At 46.6% G+C, this 21121-nt stretch overlaps 1 protein-coding gene across 1 annotated transcript in view; it reads right to left on the bottom strand.

Moving 5' to 3' along the window:
- The window catches only part of LOC147662702 (uncharacterized), a gene marked incomplete at its 3' end in the record, with an annotated part of 546487 nt that overhangs the window by 218988 nt on the left and 306378 nt on the right, over window positions 1–21121 (bottom strand). Inside the window, exon 4 of the mRNA XM_086950963.1 lies at window positions 12153–12238. Coding sequence (XP_086807089.1) covers window positions 12153–12238 — 86 coding nt within the window. The remainder of the gene's footprint in view (window positions 1–12152; window positions 12239–21121) is intronic.

The following is a 21121-nucleotide window of genomic DNA, read 5'->3' as shown; positions in this document are numbered from 1 at the left end:
GACCAACTGGGTGAGAGATGTCCAAAGATGACCACCTCCGTTTTTTCGGAGTTTAATTTTAGGCAGTTGGAGGCCATCCAGTCTCCAATCGCCCGCATGCCCCCTTGGAAATTTTCTGCTACCTTTTCTCCATCCCCAATGATGGCCAGCACAAGCTGCGTGTCATCGGCGTATGAAGTAAGGCTATTCCCATGGGCCTTGATGACGGCGGCCAGGTCCGACACATAGATATTGAATAGTGTCGGACTTAGGGATGAGCCTTGCGGTACCCCACATGGCAGTGACCTGCGTTCTTCCGGCCAAGAAGGAGGAGAGCAGGTTTTTTGCCATGTGGCGAATGCCCATCTTTCCGACACGGTCGACCAAGATCTTGTGGTCGACCGTGTCGAAGGCTGCGGATAAGTCGAGCAATATCAGTATCGCTGTTCCTCCCTGGTCTCGGATCACTCTTATATCCTCTGTTGCTTTAATTAAGGCAGTCTCCGTTCCATGGTACTTGCGGAAGCCAAATTGGGTGTTGTCCAGTAATTGGTGCTTCTCTATAAACTCTGAAAGCTGTGTATTCATAGCCTTCTCCACTACTTTGGCTAAAAATTGTAGGCTAGCTATAGGGCGGTAATTTTTTAGTTGTTCCTTGTCCAGGTTGGCTATCTTCAGGAGTGGTTTAACCAGAGTGTTCTTCAATGAGTCCGGGTATATCCCAGTACTGAACATTGCATTGCATATTGAGGCTATGTCAGGGGAGAGACAATCCATGACCGGATGAATGACTTTGAGAGGGCAGGGGTCTAATGCTGATCCTGATTTGATGGTAGCAATTATGTCCTTAATTTGTAGTTCAGTAAGGTCTGTGAACTGGAGCAGTTCGGTGTCTTGAGTCTTACTGTTAGGCTCATGTGAGATGATTACCGTTTTAGCGGAAAATGCTTGGTATATATCATTCACTTTAGTGAAAAAGAAATTGGCCAATGGGTCACAGAAGACTTGGGATAGTGGCGGAGATAAGTCCGGCATGTTTCCCGCTAAGATTTTGGTGATCTCTTACAGTTTTTTACAGGAGTTGTTAGCGTTATCGATCTGTTCTGTGAAAAGCTTTTTCTTGGTTTCGACGATGAGGGCTTTATACTGCCCAAGTGCTTCCTTGTAGCTAGCCTTACTATCGGAGCTGTAGGATCTGCGCCAATGCCTCTCCCTATTTCTACAATATTGCTTCTTTATGCGCAGTTCCTCTGTGAACCATGGAGCCGATGGCGTTGTTCTGTTTCTTGAAGGCTGTTTGGTCGGGGCTAAGGAGTCCGTAGCAGTGCCCAGCCACTCCTGAAATTGACGTGTGGCAGTATTGGGGTCAGTGGACAGACTGGGCCGGGTCCTAACCAGTAGTGCGGTTAGCTCTGTCTGATCAATGTTTTTCCACATCTTAAAAGCTTCTAGTTTCCTTGTAGGTTCTCGTCTATTTCTGTTCGTTTTGACAGGAATTCTTATAAGAATGGCATGGTGATCGGTCCAAGGCATTGGTAAGGTATCTGTTATTTTTATGCCTTCCATATTCGAGAAGATACCATCTAAGGTGTGGCCAGCCTTATGGGTGGGGGTGGTGACCAGTTGCCTGAGGCTCAGGGTGTCCATATCTGATATCAATGTACGTGTGTCATTGTCAGAGGTGTTCTCAAGATGGAAGTTCATATCACCCATTACTGTAAATGAGTCTTCCATCGCCAAGGCTTCTAGTATTGGGCCTAGGTTGTCTAGGAAACCGGTGCGTGCACCTGGGGGTCGATATAAGAGCATTCCTTTCAAATGAAACGACGGGGTGAGTTTAAGATCAAATTGAAGTGCTTCACAGGAGGTGGGAGGGATATTTGATATTCTCACACCTACGTGGTCGCGGGCTATGATGGCTAGACCCCCTCCACGCTTCCCTACTCTATCTTGGCGGTAGGCTTTATAGGCTGGGGAGTAGCGACTGCCATATCTGGGTCAGATGCCTCATCCGTCCATGTCTCTGTTAGAAAGAGACAGTCTAAGTTGTAGTCCAGGATGAGGTCGGATACCTCCTGCCGGTGCTTTACCAGAAAGCGTGCGTTAATAAGTGCAGCGGAGAGTTCTGTGGGCTTAGCAGGTGTGGTGGTGATCGTCTTGACTTTTTCGTTAGCTATATGTAGTTTAATATTACAGTGAGGACAGATGAGTTTTGTTGTCTTCAGGACTGAGTACGGGCAATGTTGTACACAATGTGTATTAGCTGTCTTACGCAGTTCCATCAAGGTGGATTTGGGATAGGCTAATAGTCCCTGTTGTAGACTTTGGGCAAGGGTTCTGGCCCTTGGCCCGGTCCCGGCACGGACGGGCACAGACGGGCTTGCCTTAGGCGCGCCCGCTGCGCGTTCTGAAAAGGCACATTTTTTTATGAGGGTCGAAAGTTGTCGATAGAGGGCGTGGCCTCGGAAAAGGGGGCGTGGCCGTAATTCACGCCAGTAATGGCTGACTGACTTTGTTGTGGTCGTTTTCTGTGTCAGCGCTATGATCCGCTGCACGGTGCACGGTGATGCGAGGAGAGGAGTGCGGGTAAGAGAAATCTCTCGTAGTTTTAAAAATGACACAAGTAAAGTAGTGACACTCAAATTTTTAAAAAGTTACAACTAGCTCCCGGCTTCCGCCTCAGGAGACACACAGATCTTTTGATTTTAAACATGTAGCTCAGGGCTTTGAACTTAATACGGTTCTCCACCCTGAGCCAATGTAGATCGCGTGGATGTTCAGAAATAGGGGAGGTTTTAAGAATCCAGCAGGGAAGTCTGGCTGCAGAGTTTTGTACCAACTGCAGTCTACGGGTCACTGCCTTATTGGAGCCAAGATATAGGATATTCCCGTAATCCAGCCGTGACGTAATGAGGGCATTGACCACGTTTTTTTGGGTGGCGATAGGCAGCATCCAGATGATTTTTCTGAGCCATTTTAGGATGGTAAAGCAAAGTGCTGTGATCTTAACTGTTTGTTGTTGCATGGTCAGTGCGTCGTCAATAATGATGCCCAAGTTCCGAACATGGCTGGAGGGCTTTGGGAAATTACCCATCTCTGCTGGCCAAAGCAGAGGACTCCAAAGATTTTTATTTTTGCCTAGAATCAGTATTTCGGTTTTTTCACTGTTTAATTTAAAGTCATTTTCATTCATCCAGTTGGAGATTTTGCTAAGACCATTTTGAAAAAGAGAGGGTGCAGAGGGGTCAGAATTAGAAAGGGAAAAAATTATCTGGGAGTCGTCGGCATACGTAAAAAGCGTTAAACCGGCTTGTTCCATGATGTCTGCTAATGGTCTGACGTACAGATTGAACAGCAAAGGACTGAGGATCGAGCCCTGGGGAACTCCATGCGGAGATGGGTAAACCTTGGAGCATGCTGTGGCAGACGAAATTTGGAAGGTGCGGTTGTCCAGAAAAGAAATAATCCAGTCCAGAGCAGAGCCGCAGATGCCTAAGGATTTCAGTGTGTGGGTTAAAAGGACGTGGGAGATGGTGTCGAACGGCGCTCTGAGGTCCAATAGTATTAACGCAACTGTCTGCCTGGCATCCATGTACTGCCGTGATCTTTCAGTGACTCCCAACAGAGCTGTCTCTGTGGAGAAACCAATTCGAAATCCGGATTGGGAGGGATGGAGGATATTGTTTGTTTCGGTGAACTGTGATAAGTGGGAGTAAATATGTCTTTCAAGGATTTTTTAGAAGGCTGGCAGAAGTGAAATAAGTCTATAGTTAGAGAGAGTATCTGGATCAGCGGTGGGTTTCTTTAGGATGGGGTCACCATAGCATGTTTCCAGAGTGCCGGAACCGTTGACTCGAGTAGCGAAGAATTTAGGGCATTTAGAATCACCTGCAGGTGGGGAGTGTCTAGTTGTTTTATTATAGAGATTGGGATAGGGTCTTTGGGTGAATCAGATTTGATTTTATCAAGGATGGTTTTCAGAGAGTCAAATTTTAGAAGTGGCCAGGAGTCTAGGTGTGGTGCAGGGGTGAAGGATTCCAGAAGTGGCTTGCACTGAGAAACCGTTGTGTGGCCAGGAGGGAGAAATGCATTTTGGGGCAGAGTTGTTGACTGGAGCTGAGTAGGTCTGCAAGAGTCAGGGTTGTGATCTCCACAAGAAATTTTTTCAATCTTTTTTTTTTTAGGTTCAAAGTGATTTTATTGAATTATTTTGTAAACAGAAGAAATAGACAAATACAATACAAAAAGAATAAATCTTACATGCGTAAATGATGAAATTATGAGCATAAAATGCAGTAAGTCAAAAATGAAGAGGAAGGGGGAAAAAGGGGGGAGGGGCGGGGGAATGAACATATCATAGAATCATAAAATCAAACAATATAGAGTAATTTTTTCAATCTTTGATGTAAAGAATTGGGCGAGATCGTCACATTGACGTTCTTTTAGTGGTAGAGGATTGGCAGTAGTTTTGGAGCCGGACAGTTCTTTCACCAGAACGAAGAGAGTTTTTGAGCAGTTGGCTGCTTCGGAAATGGTGCATGAAATAAAACTGGCCTTCGTAGAGTTGCACAATTTATGATAGGTATTTCTAGCCTTGGTGTAAATGGTTTTAGATTCAGGCGCGTAGTCTTTCCTCCATTTGCGTTCTAACGCTTTGCATTTTGATTTTTCCTTTTTTAGGGAGTCGTTAAACCAAGGAGCAGGAGGTCGCTGGTTATTTAGTTTTTTGTACGAGGGAGGAAGTCAGGAGTCTATCGCATTTGAAAGCCAGTTGTGAAGGTTAGTAGCGGATGTGTCAAGGTACTGTACTGAGAATCCCTCATGATTGGCCTGAATTTGTAGATTCAACTCCGTCATGCACGTTGAAATAGCCTCGACCAGAGCTGTTTTGTTTCTAAACTCTATAACTGCATTTAAGTAAAATATCTACATCTTGACTTGATAATTTTGGATTTTTGTTGTTTTGGTTTTGTTTTAATCAGATTACTATTTTTCTGGAGTATGTTTGTGGTGTTTTCACTTTGTGTGTGTGTTTGTGCACAAATACTTTACACATTGCCTCTTTAGTTTAGCTTGACTGCTCTGAGCCAAGCTACTAGAGGGTGAACACAGGTAAACTTAGTGTGTACTACACATACACTGACTAGGATTGTGAGGCCCTACTTGGACAGGGTACATACCTCTGCCCACTAGAGACCCCATTTATAACAACTATCAACATGCAAAGGTTGCACCTGACTGCCCCTCAGACACTCCCTTTCATCAGTGACATTCTGGAAACAGTGCTGTTCCACGCCTATCCAATGGTATGGCGACTCTGGAATATTCAAGCTGTGAGTTCGATTTTTCAGGCTCTATCCTGTATTTTTTTGAGACTGATAATGACACTACTGGGTCTCCTGTCCTACTGTATCCTGCTTGTGAAGCATGGCCACTGGCATATACAGGCTCTGCAGTGGACCTGAAATCCCAGTGGGTGCATCATCAGGGGAATTTTTCTGACATGGTCCAGATATTAAGGGAAACTGAAAAAGAGCTGCAGTGGTAGCTGATGAACCACAATTGGGTCAGTGGAAGATCCCTCTTACTTCCCCACGCAGAGTTCACATTAGTGAAAAATGTGTCACTCCTGGGATGGGGCAGCCATCTGGGAGAGGTGGATATCATAAGTCTGTCTCTGGCAGAGTCCCAGCTCTACATCAATCTTCTGGAGATGAGGGTGATTCTCTTGCATTGAAAGTCTCCCTTCCATCTAGCAAAGGAAGGTTGGTTCAGTTGCTCTTGGACAACATAACCGCCATGTGATACTACAACGAACTCAGCTGCTAATGCGTTGGGGATCACAAATGGTGTCTACATCTGGAGGTGATGCAAGGTCTCATTTGAGACTGTGGAGAACCTTGGTTAAATCTGTTTGCCACCACCGAGAATGGGTAATGTCAGCATTTCTGCACGCTGGAGTTTAGATATTGGCGCTCACTCAGAGTCACGTTCTGCCTTGAGTGGAACTCAGGACACCAGTTTGCCTTTCTGCTGATACCACTATTGGCCTGGGTTCAAAAGAGCATCAGGAGGGGCCAGGCTCAAGTCATCCTACTGCCATTGGATTGGGCATGGAGAGTATGATATCCTGAATTTCTGAGCATGAGCATCGATCATCCCGTCAGGTTACTCCTTCGGGAGGATCTCCTGTTGCAACAATAGCCCAGAATCCTGCTCCAAAACCTGAACAGGCCCTACCTTCATGCAGGGAAAATGAGCAGCCACAGTTGAGAGTTTTCAATATTCTTCCCGAAGTTTGTGATGCCAATTTGGCAGCCAGGCATCCTTCCACTAAAATGGTCTATGCTTGCCTTTGGGCTACGTTTGTGGTTTTGTGTTCCTCACTTCATGTAGACCCCCTTTCTACAGCTCTTGCGGAGGTTTTGTTTCTTCTTTCTCCCTGCTTTGGGCAGTGTTAAAGGTTATTTTTTGCCATCTTGGCTTTGTTGCAGCTGCCGGGCCAACCTTCCCTATTTAAGTCACCCGGTATGACTCAGCTTCTGTAAACATTTGTTTCCTCTTACTCCTTTTATGATGCCCCAATTGGACCTACATTTGGTCCTTGCCAATCTTATGTGTTCTCCCTTTGAGCCCCTGCATAGCTGCCCTCTGTGACTCTGAAAACAGTGTTCCTGGTGACCATTACATCGTCCAGAAAAGTAAATGAACTTCAGGCTGTGTCAGTCCAGCTTCCAAAGACCAGCTTCTTTCCTGACAAACTGGTTCTTCAGAGTTGAGCCTCTTTTCTTCCAAAGGTGATCATCTCTTTTCACATTGGCCAGAACATTACTCTGTATGCCTTCTTCGCTCTGCCTTACCGGTCCAAAGAGGAGGAGAAACTCCATTGTTTGGATCAAAAAGGACTCTGTCATTCTAAATTGATCAAACCAAAGATCACCGGATGAACAGCTCTTCATTGGGTTCGCTGGAGCAATGAGCAAGGCTGTGCAGAAATGAGCGATCTCCAGATGGATAATACTCTGCATAAAAATCTGCTACACACTGACAAAGAAGCAACCCCCCAAAAAGCCAGTGGGCTGACTCCACCGAGGCCAAGACTGCCACAGCCTCATTAGCACACAAGGTACCTGTCCATAGCAGCTACCAAGCTGCCACTTGGACTTCCCTCCACATATTTATAAAGCACTACTGATTGGGCAGTCATGTCCATAGTAATGGGCATTTTGCCCATTCGGTCCTCCAGCACCTTTTGGTCTAAGCCAGTTTGCAGGACCACCTCCTGGAGGGTATGGTTTGGGTATCTATTCTAAAGCGAGGAATCAGCAGTTAAAAGTCTCTATCAGAAGAACAAGTTACTTAACTTTGGTAACAACTTTTCTGATAGACTCTAATTAACCACTGATTCCTCACTGACCTTCCCATCCTCTCCAATCTGTGAACTGGGCTCTTTTTCCTAAAAAGATCTTTTAGAAACGGCATACTGGTCAAAACAGTTACATTGCTTTTTTTTACATAGCTCAGCATTTTGGTGTGGGATTAGTTACAAAAACATAGATGTCAGCTCACCGAGGTGGCGCCTGTACAGGCACCACAATGTCACTTCCAATGCAGACAACAGAGACAAAGAGTGTTTGGCTCCGCAGAGGTATTGCTCAAGATTTTCTGGATCCAGTCTGTTGCCTGGGGAATATTCTACAGTGATAAAACCACTGTTAGATATCACTCAATCACTTAAGCATGCTACTCACTCGTGAGGGTCTCAAGGAGCTGTGTGAGAGGGGGTGGGGGTCGCAGATCCGTTAGCCAAAGAGCCAGGTCTTGAGTGCCTTCCTGAAGGTGTTCAGGGTGGGGGCGAGTCTGATGTCTACCGGGAGCTCGTTCCAGGCGTTTGCCGTAGCGTGAGAGAAGGATCTTCCACCTGCTCTGGTTCTGCGGATGCGATGGGTTTCGGCCAGTGTGAGGTTGGGGAAATCGGAGGTTCTTTTGGGTACGTGGAAGTCGATTCTGTCTTTAAAGTATGTGGGTCAGGTGTAGTGTAGGCATTTGTAGGCATAGGTGAGGATTTTGAAGGTGACTCTTTTCTCCACTGGGAGCCAGTGGAGCCTACGTAGGTGTTGGCTGATATTTTTGTGCTGGGGGATGCCACGGATGAGTCGGGCAGCAGTGCTCTGTATGGTCTGGAGTTTTCAGAGTAGGAATTTGTTTATACCGGTGTAGAGGGCGTTTCCATTGTCCAGTCTGCTGGTGATGAGCGCGTGGGTGACTGTCTTCCTTGACTCCGGGGGGATCCATTTGAAGGTCTTGAATGAGGATGCAGAGGGTGTTGAAGCAGCAGGAGGTGACAGCGTTGATCTGTCGGTTCATGGTGAGGGATGAATCAAGTTCGATGCCAAGGTTTTTGGCGTGGTTTGAGGGGGTCTGGGGGCTTCTGAGGGCTGTCGGCCACCAGGTGTTGTCCCATGCTGAAGGGGTAGCTCCGAGTACGAGGACTTACGTCTTCTCAGCGTTGAGCTTTAGGCTTTCTAACAGAAAAGGCATTACCGAAGGTAAGTAACATGTTCTTTACTGTACACCTCCTTTTACTGTACACCTCCATGCTTAAATGTTAATAAGGGCCGATTTAATTTGATAAAAGGTGTATTCTGGGTATGTTATATGTTCCTAAAATGCTAAGCAAGCAGTATTAAAGACACTAAGCACATTCTGAATGTCATGAATGACTATACTTGGGAATCAGATATGCTTTTTGTTACACTCGATGTAGTGTCGTTATATACGAACATTGGCCACCAACAAGGTCTGCATGCCTTACAACATTTCTTGTACCGAAGACCAGTAGAACTGTTAGAACATACTGAGATGCTTTTGACCATGTCCAGACTCATATAATGGGAAATGGTATAAACAGATGTGTGGGACTGCCATGGGTTCCAGATTTGCGCCGTCCTTTGCCTGTCTCTTCATGGGATGGTACGAGGCGGTGCACATCTGGGGCCCAGGTGGTTGCCCGTGGCATGATTTTATCTGTTATTACAGACGGTACATTGATGATTGCTTACTAGTCTGGACGGGTGGTGAGACGGAACTGTTACGCTTTTTTGAGTATTTGAATAACAACGAACTTAACATGACGTTCACCATGAATTACAATAGTGAGAGACTAGTGTTCCTTGATGTTGAATTTCTTATTGTAAATAGCAAAGTTTGCAGTAAACTTCAAAGAAAATCAACCGCATGCAATTCGATTTTGCATGGTAAAAGCGCCCACCCGAGAACGCAAGTGAACTCCATACCTTATGGAGAACTTTATAGAGCACGCCGCAATTTCTCCAGGGAGTCAGAATTTCTGGAGTGCATTGGGGATATGGAACAACGCTTCCTATCTCGGGGATATGACAATAAAGTTGTTGCATGAGCCAAACAAAGAATCATTGAGCTCCCCAGGGAACAAACACTGAAATCTAAGATCAAAAATAAAAATAGGAACACGTCTACTGTGCGCCTTATCACCAACTATAGCACTCTGTCCTCTAAAATATATAGGATACTAAATAAGTACTGGTTTCTTTTAACATCTGATGACACATTGCAAGCCATCCTTCGGTGACTTACCGCAAGGGAAAGTCAATTAAGAATATTCTAAGTCCTAGTTACCCTTGACAACACTCACGAGCTCCCAATTGGCTACAAATAAGAAGCATTGAATCATTCAGATGTGGAAACTGCAGTATGTGCAGTAGGATGATACAGGGCAAACGTTGCTTTAGTTACAATGGTTCACAAAATTACAACATTACTACACATATTGATTGTAATACTACCTATGTAGTGTATGCCGTGATCTGCAAATGTGAATTGATTTACATTGGAAGCACCATCAGGAGACTTAAGGATAGGGTATCAGAACACTTCAGGGCTCTATATCCAAGATATCCAATTGCTGCTCACGCTGCTGAGTGTGGATCACAGGGTGTCCACCCCACGTTCACATTCCACGGTATAGAGAATGTTCATATAGATGTGAGGGGTGGCAACAGAGAGCTTAGACTGCGACAGAGGGAGGCTCGCTGGATTTTGAATTTGCGTGCTGTAGATAAGGGCCTAAATTTTGATAATCAACTGCAATACTTTCTAGGATGAAAGATTTCAAGACATTAGACTGTATAGATCTCATTCTATATATTGTGGATTTAGTTGCTTGTTCATGCTGTTACTTCTTCTATTTTGTTTTGTAAATGCACATGACCAGCCAGTTGCCTATGCAATGTATCACTCATAACTGTGTACCCATATTGAATCATCTAAGTGGGTTTGTGTATATAATGAGAAATTGCCTTGATATAAGATTACATGTTGAATGGAGTATTCTGACTAATATAGTGATTACTTTCCTTTACTGTAAAGTGGGTCAATGCACGTTCTAATACTTGCTCTATCTCACTCTATTGGTACTTTGGATCTTCACATATATCATCTCCTTTTTTAATTTCTGTGAACTGTTATTTAATCGTTGTGATAGTTGACTCAGTAAAATGAATTTGGTCACGGAATTGATGTTAGAATTGAGACAATACACCTAATGGGCAATTTATTTTAAACGGGTTCTGTGCATTTAGATGCACATTTAGAGTGCTCAATAAAGTTTTTAATATGGATTTTAGATGAACACGCAACTTTGGGCGCCATTTTGGAATGGTCTTAAACCGGGGAATAATTGGTCCCTCCTTTGTGTTTGAGATGTAGTATTTATGGACACTAAAAGATGGCGCGGGTGCTAGACGCCATACTCGTGCTGCCACAGTTATTGAGAATAACAAACCTACACTGGTAAGAGCATTGTAAAACTTGTATTTCTCTAAACCCTTAAAGTGTAATTCGGTCAATCTACTCGTATTTAACGTTTTTCGGATAACGTCACAATGACTTGGAAATATGAGTATCTTGTCTGAGAGGTTGTCCACAGAGATATTTTATTTTATATATTTTTTTGTATTTATTGTGATTTAATTAGGGTTTGGAGGTATTAGGATTTTTCCTTTTATTTTGCACCAAGTTGGACGTGTCCTTCTGATATTCTTTCCTTTTTCACTTTAAATAACTTTTAATTTTGGGTTTTTGTTCAGGTTCTTTTGAGTCCTTTTTTTGCACTTCTCTTTTTCTTAAACAAAAGTTGGATTTTCTGGTTACTTTTGGCTTATTTGAAGATGGTAAATTCACATTGGGTGTGTTGATTGAACCCATTACCCTGACACATAGGTGAAATCTCCATGTGGATGCTCCTGTCATCTGTGGTGACATGGTTGTCACGGGGTTGAGAATAAAACTTGTCTTCTCTGAATTGCTTTTTAAATATGTTCTATTTGACATATTTAGCTTGTAATTGTTGTTTCAGTTATACATTCTAGCCCTGATGAAGTCTAAATGCAGAAACTGCTAAAAGTAGGCGAAACACGTGTTGGCTAGCAATCAAAGAGATGCTGTAATGAACATTAAAGAAGAAGACTGACACCTATTTCGGAACATGATGCTTTATTTAATAGTTGTTTTGTACACAGTTTGATTCAGCTCGGGATACATTGTATGCAATTTTGTTAATGTGGTTTACTACATTATTTATTACGATAGATAGACGTCATTATTATCCCTAGTAGCAGCCCTAATAAGTTCTACCTAGTACTGTTGATAATAGAGCGCGAGCATATAACCTTCTATCTATTGCTTATCATCATGGTGAATGATAGACTAATCATTTGTGGTGAAACAAGTTAAATGACCAGGTTACAATTGTCTCACTACACAGCTGTCTGATGAAGGAGCAGCGGTGATGGATCCACACCAGATTCTCAGAAAAACCACAGGCCAAATAAGCAATTTACACTGTATGTTAATATCTCCCCAGTGGTTACCTATAAATCTCACTCAGCTGTGGCACACATGGACCTACTTTTTATAACCTACCTTACAATATAACAAGCACCATCACTGGCAGTTGAAGAATGAGTTAGGTGCCAGCTTAGTCAGAGATTGCTTCATGTGGTGAACAATGGATAACAACTTGAAAGCATAAAGGATACATTTATTTAAGAAAAACATGCCATGTTCCTGTGCTTTTGCCCAATATAGGTAGCTGAATGGAGGCCCACAATGCTGCCTTGGTATCAGGAGTTTACCTTTGCATCAGGAGCACCCCCTTCTTCTCGGATCAACAAGAGGTGACTTTGCCCATCCACCACTACTTCCTTCTTGAACTGTGCACCTTCAATGAAAAGGAATAAGCAAAAACAAAGATCACTCCTTCTGGTGAATATGTGCCCAGCAGGGATGACCAGGCAATACACCGTATTCTCAATAGTTTGATTCCTATACTTTCATTGGTTTGGTGGGGAATAGGTTATATCACAAAATCACTTTCTATGCAAATGATTGAACAGCTAGACCGATATAACTTATTGCAGCTGATCAATTCTCAATGTTCAGCAAACGCACTGCAGAACTCCGCTGATTTACAGTTTGAATCATGCTACATTAATCCAATTCATTGTATCTTAGATTGAAGTCAAGAAAAACTCAGAGGTAGAAGTAACATTAAATGACAGTGCTGCCAATATGGATCTGATCGAAAACAGTGCCTTACAGCTCATGACAACTTCCCAAATTCCAACTAAGTTTGGGAAATAAATAGCAGACTATACAAAAGGTATTTGGCAGAGGAATTCTTTATCAGGCTCACCTGCAAAAATCAGCAGAGCAGGAGCAAACTTAGCCAGAATTCACTCTTGGCTCTGAAAGGTTGTTAGGGCTCGGACAGCCAGAGACATGTGAGGTAGGAAGGGGTAAAGCCAGGCATGTGTGTTATCTCTCAAAAGAAGGTAGGACTTTTCGGCACAGGCCATGAAATACTGGAATTACCATAGAATCTTCAATATATTTTGTCCAGCATCAAACCAAGGTCAATGGGAGTCTTACCGGTTTGATTTGTGACTGTTAGTGGCACTAGGCCAAATCATACAAGTGGGGTTGCATTTTTATCAGGACAAGTAGAGAAATGCTGGGTGGTAGGAATGTTGTGGATTCCTGCTGTTTCCGAAAGTTTACATCACAGAAATACAAGGAAAATGTGCGATATTAGGCAACATTTGAGGTTTGCAGGGCATTGCGGGTGAGAAAATGTTGTGGAATCCACACAAGGCACATCCCCTGGACTCCCCTGGCTGTCTAGTTTTCAGAAATATCAAGGTGTGGTAGCATTCCCTGTGTGGCTGCCGAGCCTGGGTCCAAACACTGGAGCTACCTCTATTGGCAATTTCTACACTTTGTGTTTTGGGGCCTTTTGTATCATGGACGTTAGAACTGGCCACACAGGTAGCTTAACATTTGTAATGGTAGAAATTGGGGGAAGGCATTGTGTGTAAGAATATGTCATGGAATCCACACAAGGCACGCCATCTTGGACTGCCCCTGGTGTTTTGTTTACAGAAATGCCAGGATTTGGTAGGTTTCCCCAGGTGACATCTGACCTGACCCCTAAAAGTGCAGCCATTCAACATAGAAATAGGACGATATTGGACTTAGCCCAACTCTGCTAGCCATATGTCTACATAAAACAGCATCCAAAAACGAAATTTCCATTCTTGTCAAAAAGATGGGGATGCTTTAACCCCGAAGGGGACTGAAAGATTGTTTGGGTCACATTGGAGATTGGAGATGGAGGCTAGGCCCAATGTGTGGATGCGTGGGCACGCCACTCCCTGTTATCTAGTGGGCTTTCAGTCCCTCCTACCGGAGAAAATGGAAGTTAAAGACCTCTTACCTGCTACTTAGGAGGGGGCAGAAAGACTGTTGCAGGTCATTTGCGGGGTGGGGTTAGCACAAATGCTCCCCCTCCCCCGGGCAGAAAGACAATTGGGCCTAGGGGCAGAGGGAAGCATTAGTCGATTTCCAGGGGGGCTGCTCCCCCCTCTCAATACACTGCTTGGTGGTGTAGTGAGCTTTCTGACCTCCACTGAAACAGATAGGAATAATACAGCTCCCAGGGAGGCAGAAATACTGTTTGGGGTTATAGGGTGGGTGAGGGCTAGGCCCAATGCCTGGGAGGGCCATTTAAAAACAGCCTGAAGAGGGCATGTGAAATGGGAACCACCCCAAACTGTTTGTACAATTCAAGACAGCAGAGCATATTCCATGACTAAAAGTTGTGTATAAAAATGAGACCAACACCACCTAACTTTGTTCCAGTTCCATGTCCTTTATGACCAAGTAAGGGAGTGCTACACAGAAATCTCAGAGGATTGCTCTACAACCAGAACTGGTGTTTGTCTAACAGCCAACATCCCATCTGAATCCTGGACTTTATGCATGAGAAGCTGTGTTTACCTGCCCTGAAGCAGCTACAAGTCTGTTTGCCTCCTGATAGAGACAATCAGTCTACCTGGCCCTGCAAGGGGTGAAACTATTCAGGAAGAGCAAGGCCCAATGCGCTCCATGTGGTTGTGGGAACATCCAGGGCAAAGTAAACTGGTTGAGAGTGATCTAGAAAGGACTCTAGTGCCAATGCGCCTAGAAGAAGCCTAGCCCACTGTCAGCTTCGCTGCCCACTATTCCTAACGGAGGAAGAAGAGAGCCCGAAAACGCAGCACTTTATTCCATATTGCATATCTCAGCCCCCAAGCAGCGAGGCAGATGGGAGAGGTATTGTTGGAAAGGGGAAAAGCTCCTCTTTCCAGTGGTACTTTTTCCTAGTGGCTCATTGGTTGGGGATCACTGCAGGAGGGCGATCCCTAAGCAGGGACCCACTTCACTAGACACCAGGGACTCTTTTTTTAAGGGAGAGTTGCTCCCTTGCACTGGGCTAGTGCTCCCCCTATCCCAAGACTAACTGTATTTCTGCCCCTGGACACCAGGGAACATTTATTAAAAGCAAAATAGCATTCTTTCTACCTCCTGTCGGCAGTAGATAGGAGTCATTTTCCTCCAATCTGCCCTTGGTGTGGGGCAGAAAGCTCACTAGACTACCAGGTATTATATTTGGAAGGGGGAGCCCCTGGCAATAGGCTAGCGCTCTCCCCTCCTCAGGCCTAAGAGTCTTTCCACTCCACCCCGGGGGCAAATTGGCAGAAAGCCCACTAGACACCGGGGATTTGGCTAAAAAGGTGGGGGTGGCCCTTCCAGGCATTGGGTCTAGCCCACACCCACATGGGTGGGGGGGCAGATAGGAGGTGTTTTCCTCCAGTCTGCCCCTGGCCCTCAATGCCCTGGCGGGTGGCAGAAAGACCACTAGACCACCAGGGATTCTTTTTATAGGGAGAGCAGCCCCACTGACAGTAGGCTAGGGCTCCCCTCCTCAGGCCCAAAAGTATTTCTGACCCTTCCACTGGGGCAGCCGAAATCCCACTAGACACCATGGATTTCGTTTATGGACAAATCGTCGTCCCAGCTAGTACGCTTTGACTAGTGACAAAGCAAACTCGCTGGGACAACGGAAGGCTGCACGAGCAAACACTCGGAAGGCGGTAAAACAGATGAAAACAAATAATATGGGATAATACTGATACGATTGAGAGAGAAAAACTATTGAAGACAAGGTACTCTTTGGGGAAACCGGGACTGAATTACAACCGGTTAAAAGATAACACTAAACATACCAACGAAACAGCCCTGTAGAAGTATTGGCCACTTACCATTAGCAACAAAACACGCGTTGGCTAAAAAGAGGCTATAAAAATAACTACACAAGAACATATGAGAATAAACCTAACAAATACAAAGAGGACAATAATTGTTGATATCTGTTATGTATGTTGACATAAGCGTCTGATGGGAAACCAATTTAAAGCAATCATGTCATTTAAAACCAAATAACAGGCACATAGTATAGTTTCGAACTCCCTGGAGTTTAGGGAGCCACATTTGAAAGGCTCCGTGTAAGCTGTTCAATAGTCTATGTAGGACATGACCATGGCGAGGATTCGTTTTTCTGGGAGCAGAATTCCTTTGCTCCTGCATAAACTGGGGAGAAATTATTTGCTTTTAAAGTGGCCATCTTTGCTGATCTAATTTAAAAGCTACAGCTAAAGTATTTCTTGAAACTTCATTGCCTTGATTTCTCTAGGTTAGATTGTAATATAAAGAGAACCTATTTTTGATGACATTACAGTCTGTGGTGTGGGTTTCTTAGATCATGAGTCTATGGACCCTTGAAATTTTTCTGAAAAGTCCAACCAATTCAAGAACATTTTTGTCACTAAGTCTTAGCCTTTGTGTATATCTTAGATGTTCATTAAAACTACTCCTAAAACGCTGTTGGAGAGCGTTTCACATTTTAGGTGCCTGATCGGCCTGTTTCCAGACTACAGATATTAGAATGTCAGAAAGAGTTTTGACTCTTACTGAACAGGACAACATGGAATGTAGCAGACAAACCTACAGAAATGGGAAGGTAGACGTAATAAATGCTGGGCGTTGATCGCCTGTTCGAGAGAATCAATACAGCGGTCAGAGGCTTGGTAAGATATTGTAAGATTGCCACATCAGCACGAGTTAGGCTCTCACATTGTGCTTTTCCTAAAGCCCTGAAACGCCAAACTTTGGGCAGCTAGGGTATGTATACTTTATGCTATGAAGACCTTCACTTGGTGAGGGAGGGAAAGGAAGTGAAGTCTCCTCAAGGCGTGAGGCCAGCTGCACACCATGTTGATGGAATACGTGAAAAGCAGTGTGCTGCAAGAGCGGGGTGCTTCTCGCTCGACACTTTTGATGGGAAGCATCAGATCTAGGTCTAGGCGGGATGTTCGCTGCCAAACAGCCCGTTGCAAACATTTTCAACCAGGGGGAAAACCAAATATGTTTGGAAGGAGATGCGGTGGAGCATGGGATTTCTGTCAACATGAGAAAGATGTTTCGGCACCAAGAAATCCGAATAATTTATAAAATCCCCTACATTCACACTTATAACTCTTCCACTTGGAATTACGTTAATAACTTCCTGTTGAACTTGTCACCCTGCCTCCCACGCCAGCGAAGTGTGACTTTGTTCCAATTGGCTGGGGGTGTTACCGAGCAGAAACGGGGAGCAAATATTGCGTTTGTTTTCTTTTCTCCTTAAAGCAGCCAGGAAGGAAATGCTCCGTTCGATGACTCACTTTTCAGAACAGTTTGAAAGCAAATTAATTGCCCGCATTGGGTTCTTTTCATCGCACAAAATGTAATCCTCAGATTGCAGTGCGCAGAGAGCGCTCTCACTGGGGGAACAGTCTCCGCCTGTCGTACTGCGGCACTACCATTCAGTGCTTTCAAGCTGACAGGAACAGTGCTTTAGCCTTTGTATACTTCCCTCCCGAGTTTACAGACAAAATAATACCCTTTGTGTTTCGGAATCAAACAACGAAACCTAGAGGGCGTGAATAAAAACAATACATATGCAGTGGCGAAGGGCTTTAAGTGGGATGAAAAACTGGGGGGTCTCTCAATGGGGCGTGGTCAATGTAATTAAGGGCGTGGCTTAAAAACACGCAAGATAAAAATCTGTGTTTAGCACAGTGGGCCGCCGACTTGTATTTTGCTGTTCCTGTCATTGCGTCCAGGTATATGATACAAGTCACATCATACATACAAGTCAGGACTATTGGCTTTGTCAATGGTTGCTAGTTGCATACGATAAATAAGCAGCAACTATGGCTTGTATATAATATTGAAAACACTTCCACTTAAAGCCCTGGTGGTGACACCACGACAATGTTGCTGCTCCTGAGATTCAAAAAGAGAAGGGAAATCCAGAGAGAAAATGACTATCTTTAAAGGATTTCCCTTCCCCTACCATGCGGCTGCCCGAGGCCACCCTGTGGCCATCAGGAGGGCGGGCCCTTAGTCCCAGAGGACTTCTCCCGCCCCCCCCCCATACTTGGGTCAGCCACTCCTCCCCGGGCAGGTGGTGCCCGGTTGGAGCGTGGGCGGGCCAGTGACGCACGTCCGGGGCGGCAGGCAGGCGAGGGGTTTATAATTTCCCCTCGCCATTTTATCAGCCTCTTTGCCGCTCCGGACGTCGCACGTCGGGTCACGGGACACTCTTTTGGGAATCGCAGTAAGTTCCGCCTTCGGGCTGTGCCCCCCCTCCGCCTACTCCCTCCTCTCGGAGGTCGAGCGGGGCTAGGCGGCGCGCTTAGCGACGGGCGCTGTGGAAGTGGGGGTGCAGAGGCGGCCTTACCCCCCACCGTTTCAGCACTGGGTTAGGCGGGACAGGCTTCGCAGGCCTGGTGGTATGCGGGGCTTTTGCTTCCGCCTCGCGAGTGGGCTGTGTGAGTGTTTACCGGGCCGCCGCACAGGCCTCTGCCCGGGGCTCGGGTCCGGCCCTATCTTTGGGAAGGGGGGTCGTGTGCAGTACCCTGCATTCCCTCTGCTCGTCCAGCCTGTCGCCGGTGCGGGACGCCCGCATGGACACGGGTATGCGTTGCATACGCGCTGATTCAGAGCGCTGCGGTGAGGTGGGTGGTGTACTCCCGATGGGCACTCCCGCTCTTTAGTGAGCTCTTAGGGATCTTCTTGCGCAAGGATAGCAGTAGGATCTGCGATTTGGTTTGGAGCACACGACGGGGGGCGAGTAGGCGCGGCAGGGCCACGGCGTGCGGTCCTGCTCCATATGTGCGTGGGCCCTGCCTTCCTCTGGGGTACGGTCTCAACGGAGGCGCTGCTTAGGTGTCATCGTGGCGGCCTATTTCGAGCGCCTGCCGCCCCCCCCCCCCCGGGTTTAGGCACGACCAGATGCCTGTGTGCTCAGCCTGGTGCGGTCTTGCCTCGCACACGTCAGCAAGCGGAGGGATTGGCATGCACGGCAGTGCGAGGGCCCTTCATGTAGCAGTCACCGGTCACCTGAGCGAGCAGTAAACATAGGCACCACGCTATATACATAAAATGAAATATAGCCGGTACATGTGCTCAGTTCAGGTCATGGCCAGGACGGCACAGCGCACGCCTCCTACCCCTTCCGGCCAGTACTGCCTCTGCCCCCGCCTGCGGTCCACTGGTGTCGGTCTAGGCCACCCATAGGGACAACAGTGGCGTGGGACACTGCAACTATTCTGAGGCCCTGTGTCTGCCTCCTACGCCCTCAGGGGAGGGTGGGGCAAGCATCATGACGGTCGCAATTACCCGGGCACGGGGTCAGTCTTGCAACGCCCTGGGGCACCCCATATTCTAGCAGCCTGCATTCCTAGCACAGTTGCCGCACATATCCGTTTCACAGTGTCGGCGCTGGCAGAGCTCTGCTGGGAGCCTATTTTAATTTTGCCACGTTTAGTTATTAGGGAGAGAACGTGGTCAGTCGGCTAGATTGCCGACTTTGGTGCTGAGGCCGTGGTTCGAGCCTCAGTTTCACCGCCTGGCAAATATCATCATAATCTCCTCATGCATAAATGTGTAATGTAAATACGGTGCTCTATAAAACGCTCCAATCCCTTTGGTCAAAGTGTGGTACACCCCAGGGAATTGCTTATGTCTGGGGCGGCTGTGCTACAACTGTGGACACATGCTCAGCATTCTTTATACCGGACCGTGTTTTCTGAATCATAGGACTAGCAAGCCATGGCCATAGAGGAGCGTCCCAACAGCCGCGCTCCTCAGCTTCACTCCTCATCTTCTTGAGGTGCCTCCGTGGCTCTAGTTCCATATCAGTGGAATGGGGCACTTTTAGGGAGTAGACGTGACATGAGCGGTTTATTGCCGCCCAATTTCGGGGAGCGCCCGGATCAGACACCGTGCGATCTAAGGCCGGTGCTGAGAAGGCACAGCGTGAATCCAGCTTGCGGAATACAGCCATACATTTAATAACTGCTATTGCGTGCATGGCTCATTCTCTGCAGCAACCCAAGCTGCTCATATTCCTACTTGCACAAAAGGCCAGTAGCATAGAGTCCTGGCTAGTGGCAAACGTCAATCCAGGGAACCCCATCTGTTCTCCTCCGTGAAAAAACCTTACGATGGAGGGGGAAATCCCTCTCGAATAGAAACACGTATATGAGGGCATTGCACGTTCTTACACGTGCCTGTGGCCCTCGGTTAGCGAGCGTGGGGCATATGCTTGTGGCACTCGGGAATCACGAGACCACGTTGGTGTAGGTAAGCACCAATATTCTAGACAATAGTGGCTAGGCCAGCACGTGTAGGGGAGGCACCAGCCGTCAGCAAGTTTGCCAGTGGCCACCATGCTCGGCCCGTGCTGGAGCGAGGCAGGATTCCATGTAGGGGGCAGATGCCATGTGTCAGCCATAGGTGCCTCTGGCGAACGTAGAACAGAAGTTCGCAGGGAACTCGTCGCATACGTGCGCCTCCGGGCCACAGTTAGGGGACGAGGCATCGTTTGCGCAGCAGTAGAGCGGCTGAGCCGAGGGGGGGTTTACATTCCGCGTGTCTTCTGCCCCGCGGGTCACCCATTTCTTTCGGGAGATAGCTTCGGGCGTAGTGCTGGCCCACAGTGGCCATTCGGGTGCCCGTCTGTCTCAGGGGGCCAAGGGCAGGATGTTGGTGAGCATTGGGCCCGTTCAACCAGCCAGTGCGGGTGTTGCACGTTTGGTGAGCCACTTCGGGCACCAGACCCGCGTGGGCATGGGTCTTCCCGGGATTGCCCATTATCTGACCGCATACTGCAGCTGCGGTTGTAAGTACATTCCCCGAAGTGCAGCATCTCGGCCGGGCAGCTTCGTATGTTTGCCCAGTCCAGATATTGTGTTTCTCCATGGCCTGTTTTGCGGCTAATTCCATGCACGGTCGTCTAACTCGGCAGTTAGTGTCGTCCGCGATGCTGGAAAACTGGTCGGAGCCTCAGCTATAAGGGTTAGTCCGGGCAATCTTCTGATTTCAGTACATTTCAGATTGCACGAGTTGAGGTTGCGTTTCACAATGAGTGATTCTGGGCTATCATCCTAACTCGCCCAATCTTGAATGCGAGTAGGAAGCGGCTCATGCAAGCGATTCATACCTTAGGGTCGAGTCCGGCGGCCGAACTGGTGATTCGAGCCTCTGCGTCGCGCTCACCGGCAGCGATCCTGGTCAAATCGTTTACCAGCAGGTGCCTTTTAGGTTTGATGAATTAGCACGCTAACAACGCTAACAAATGTTCGAAAAAGTGATACACTTCTGGGCCGGGTTGCGT

This window comes from Lissotriton vulgaris, unplaced genomic scaffold (assembly GCF_964263255.1).
Source record: "Lissotriton vulgaris unplaced genomic scaffold, aLisVul1.2 SCAFFOLD_1131, whole genome shotgun sequence".
In the NCBI taxonomy this organism is placed as follows: Eukaryota; Metazoa; Chordata; class Amphibia; order Caudata; family Salamandridae; genus Lissotriton; species Lissotriton vulgaris.
Note: the sequence above shows the minus strand (reverse complement) of the source record. Positions and strands in the feature narration are given on the sequence as shown.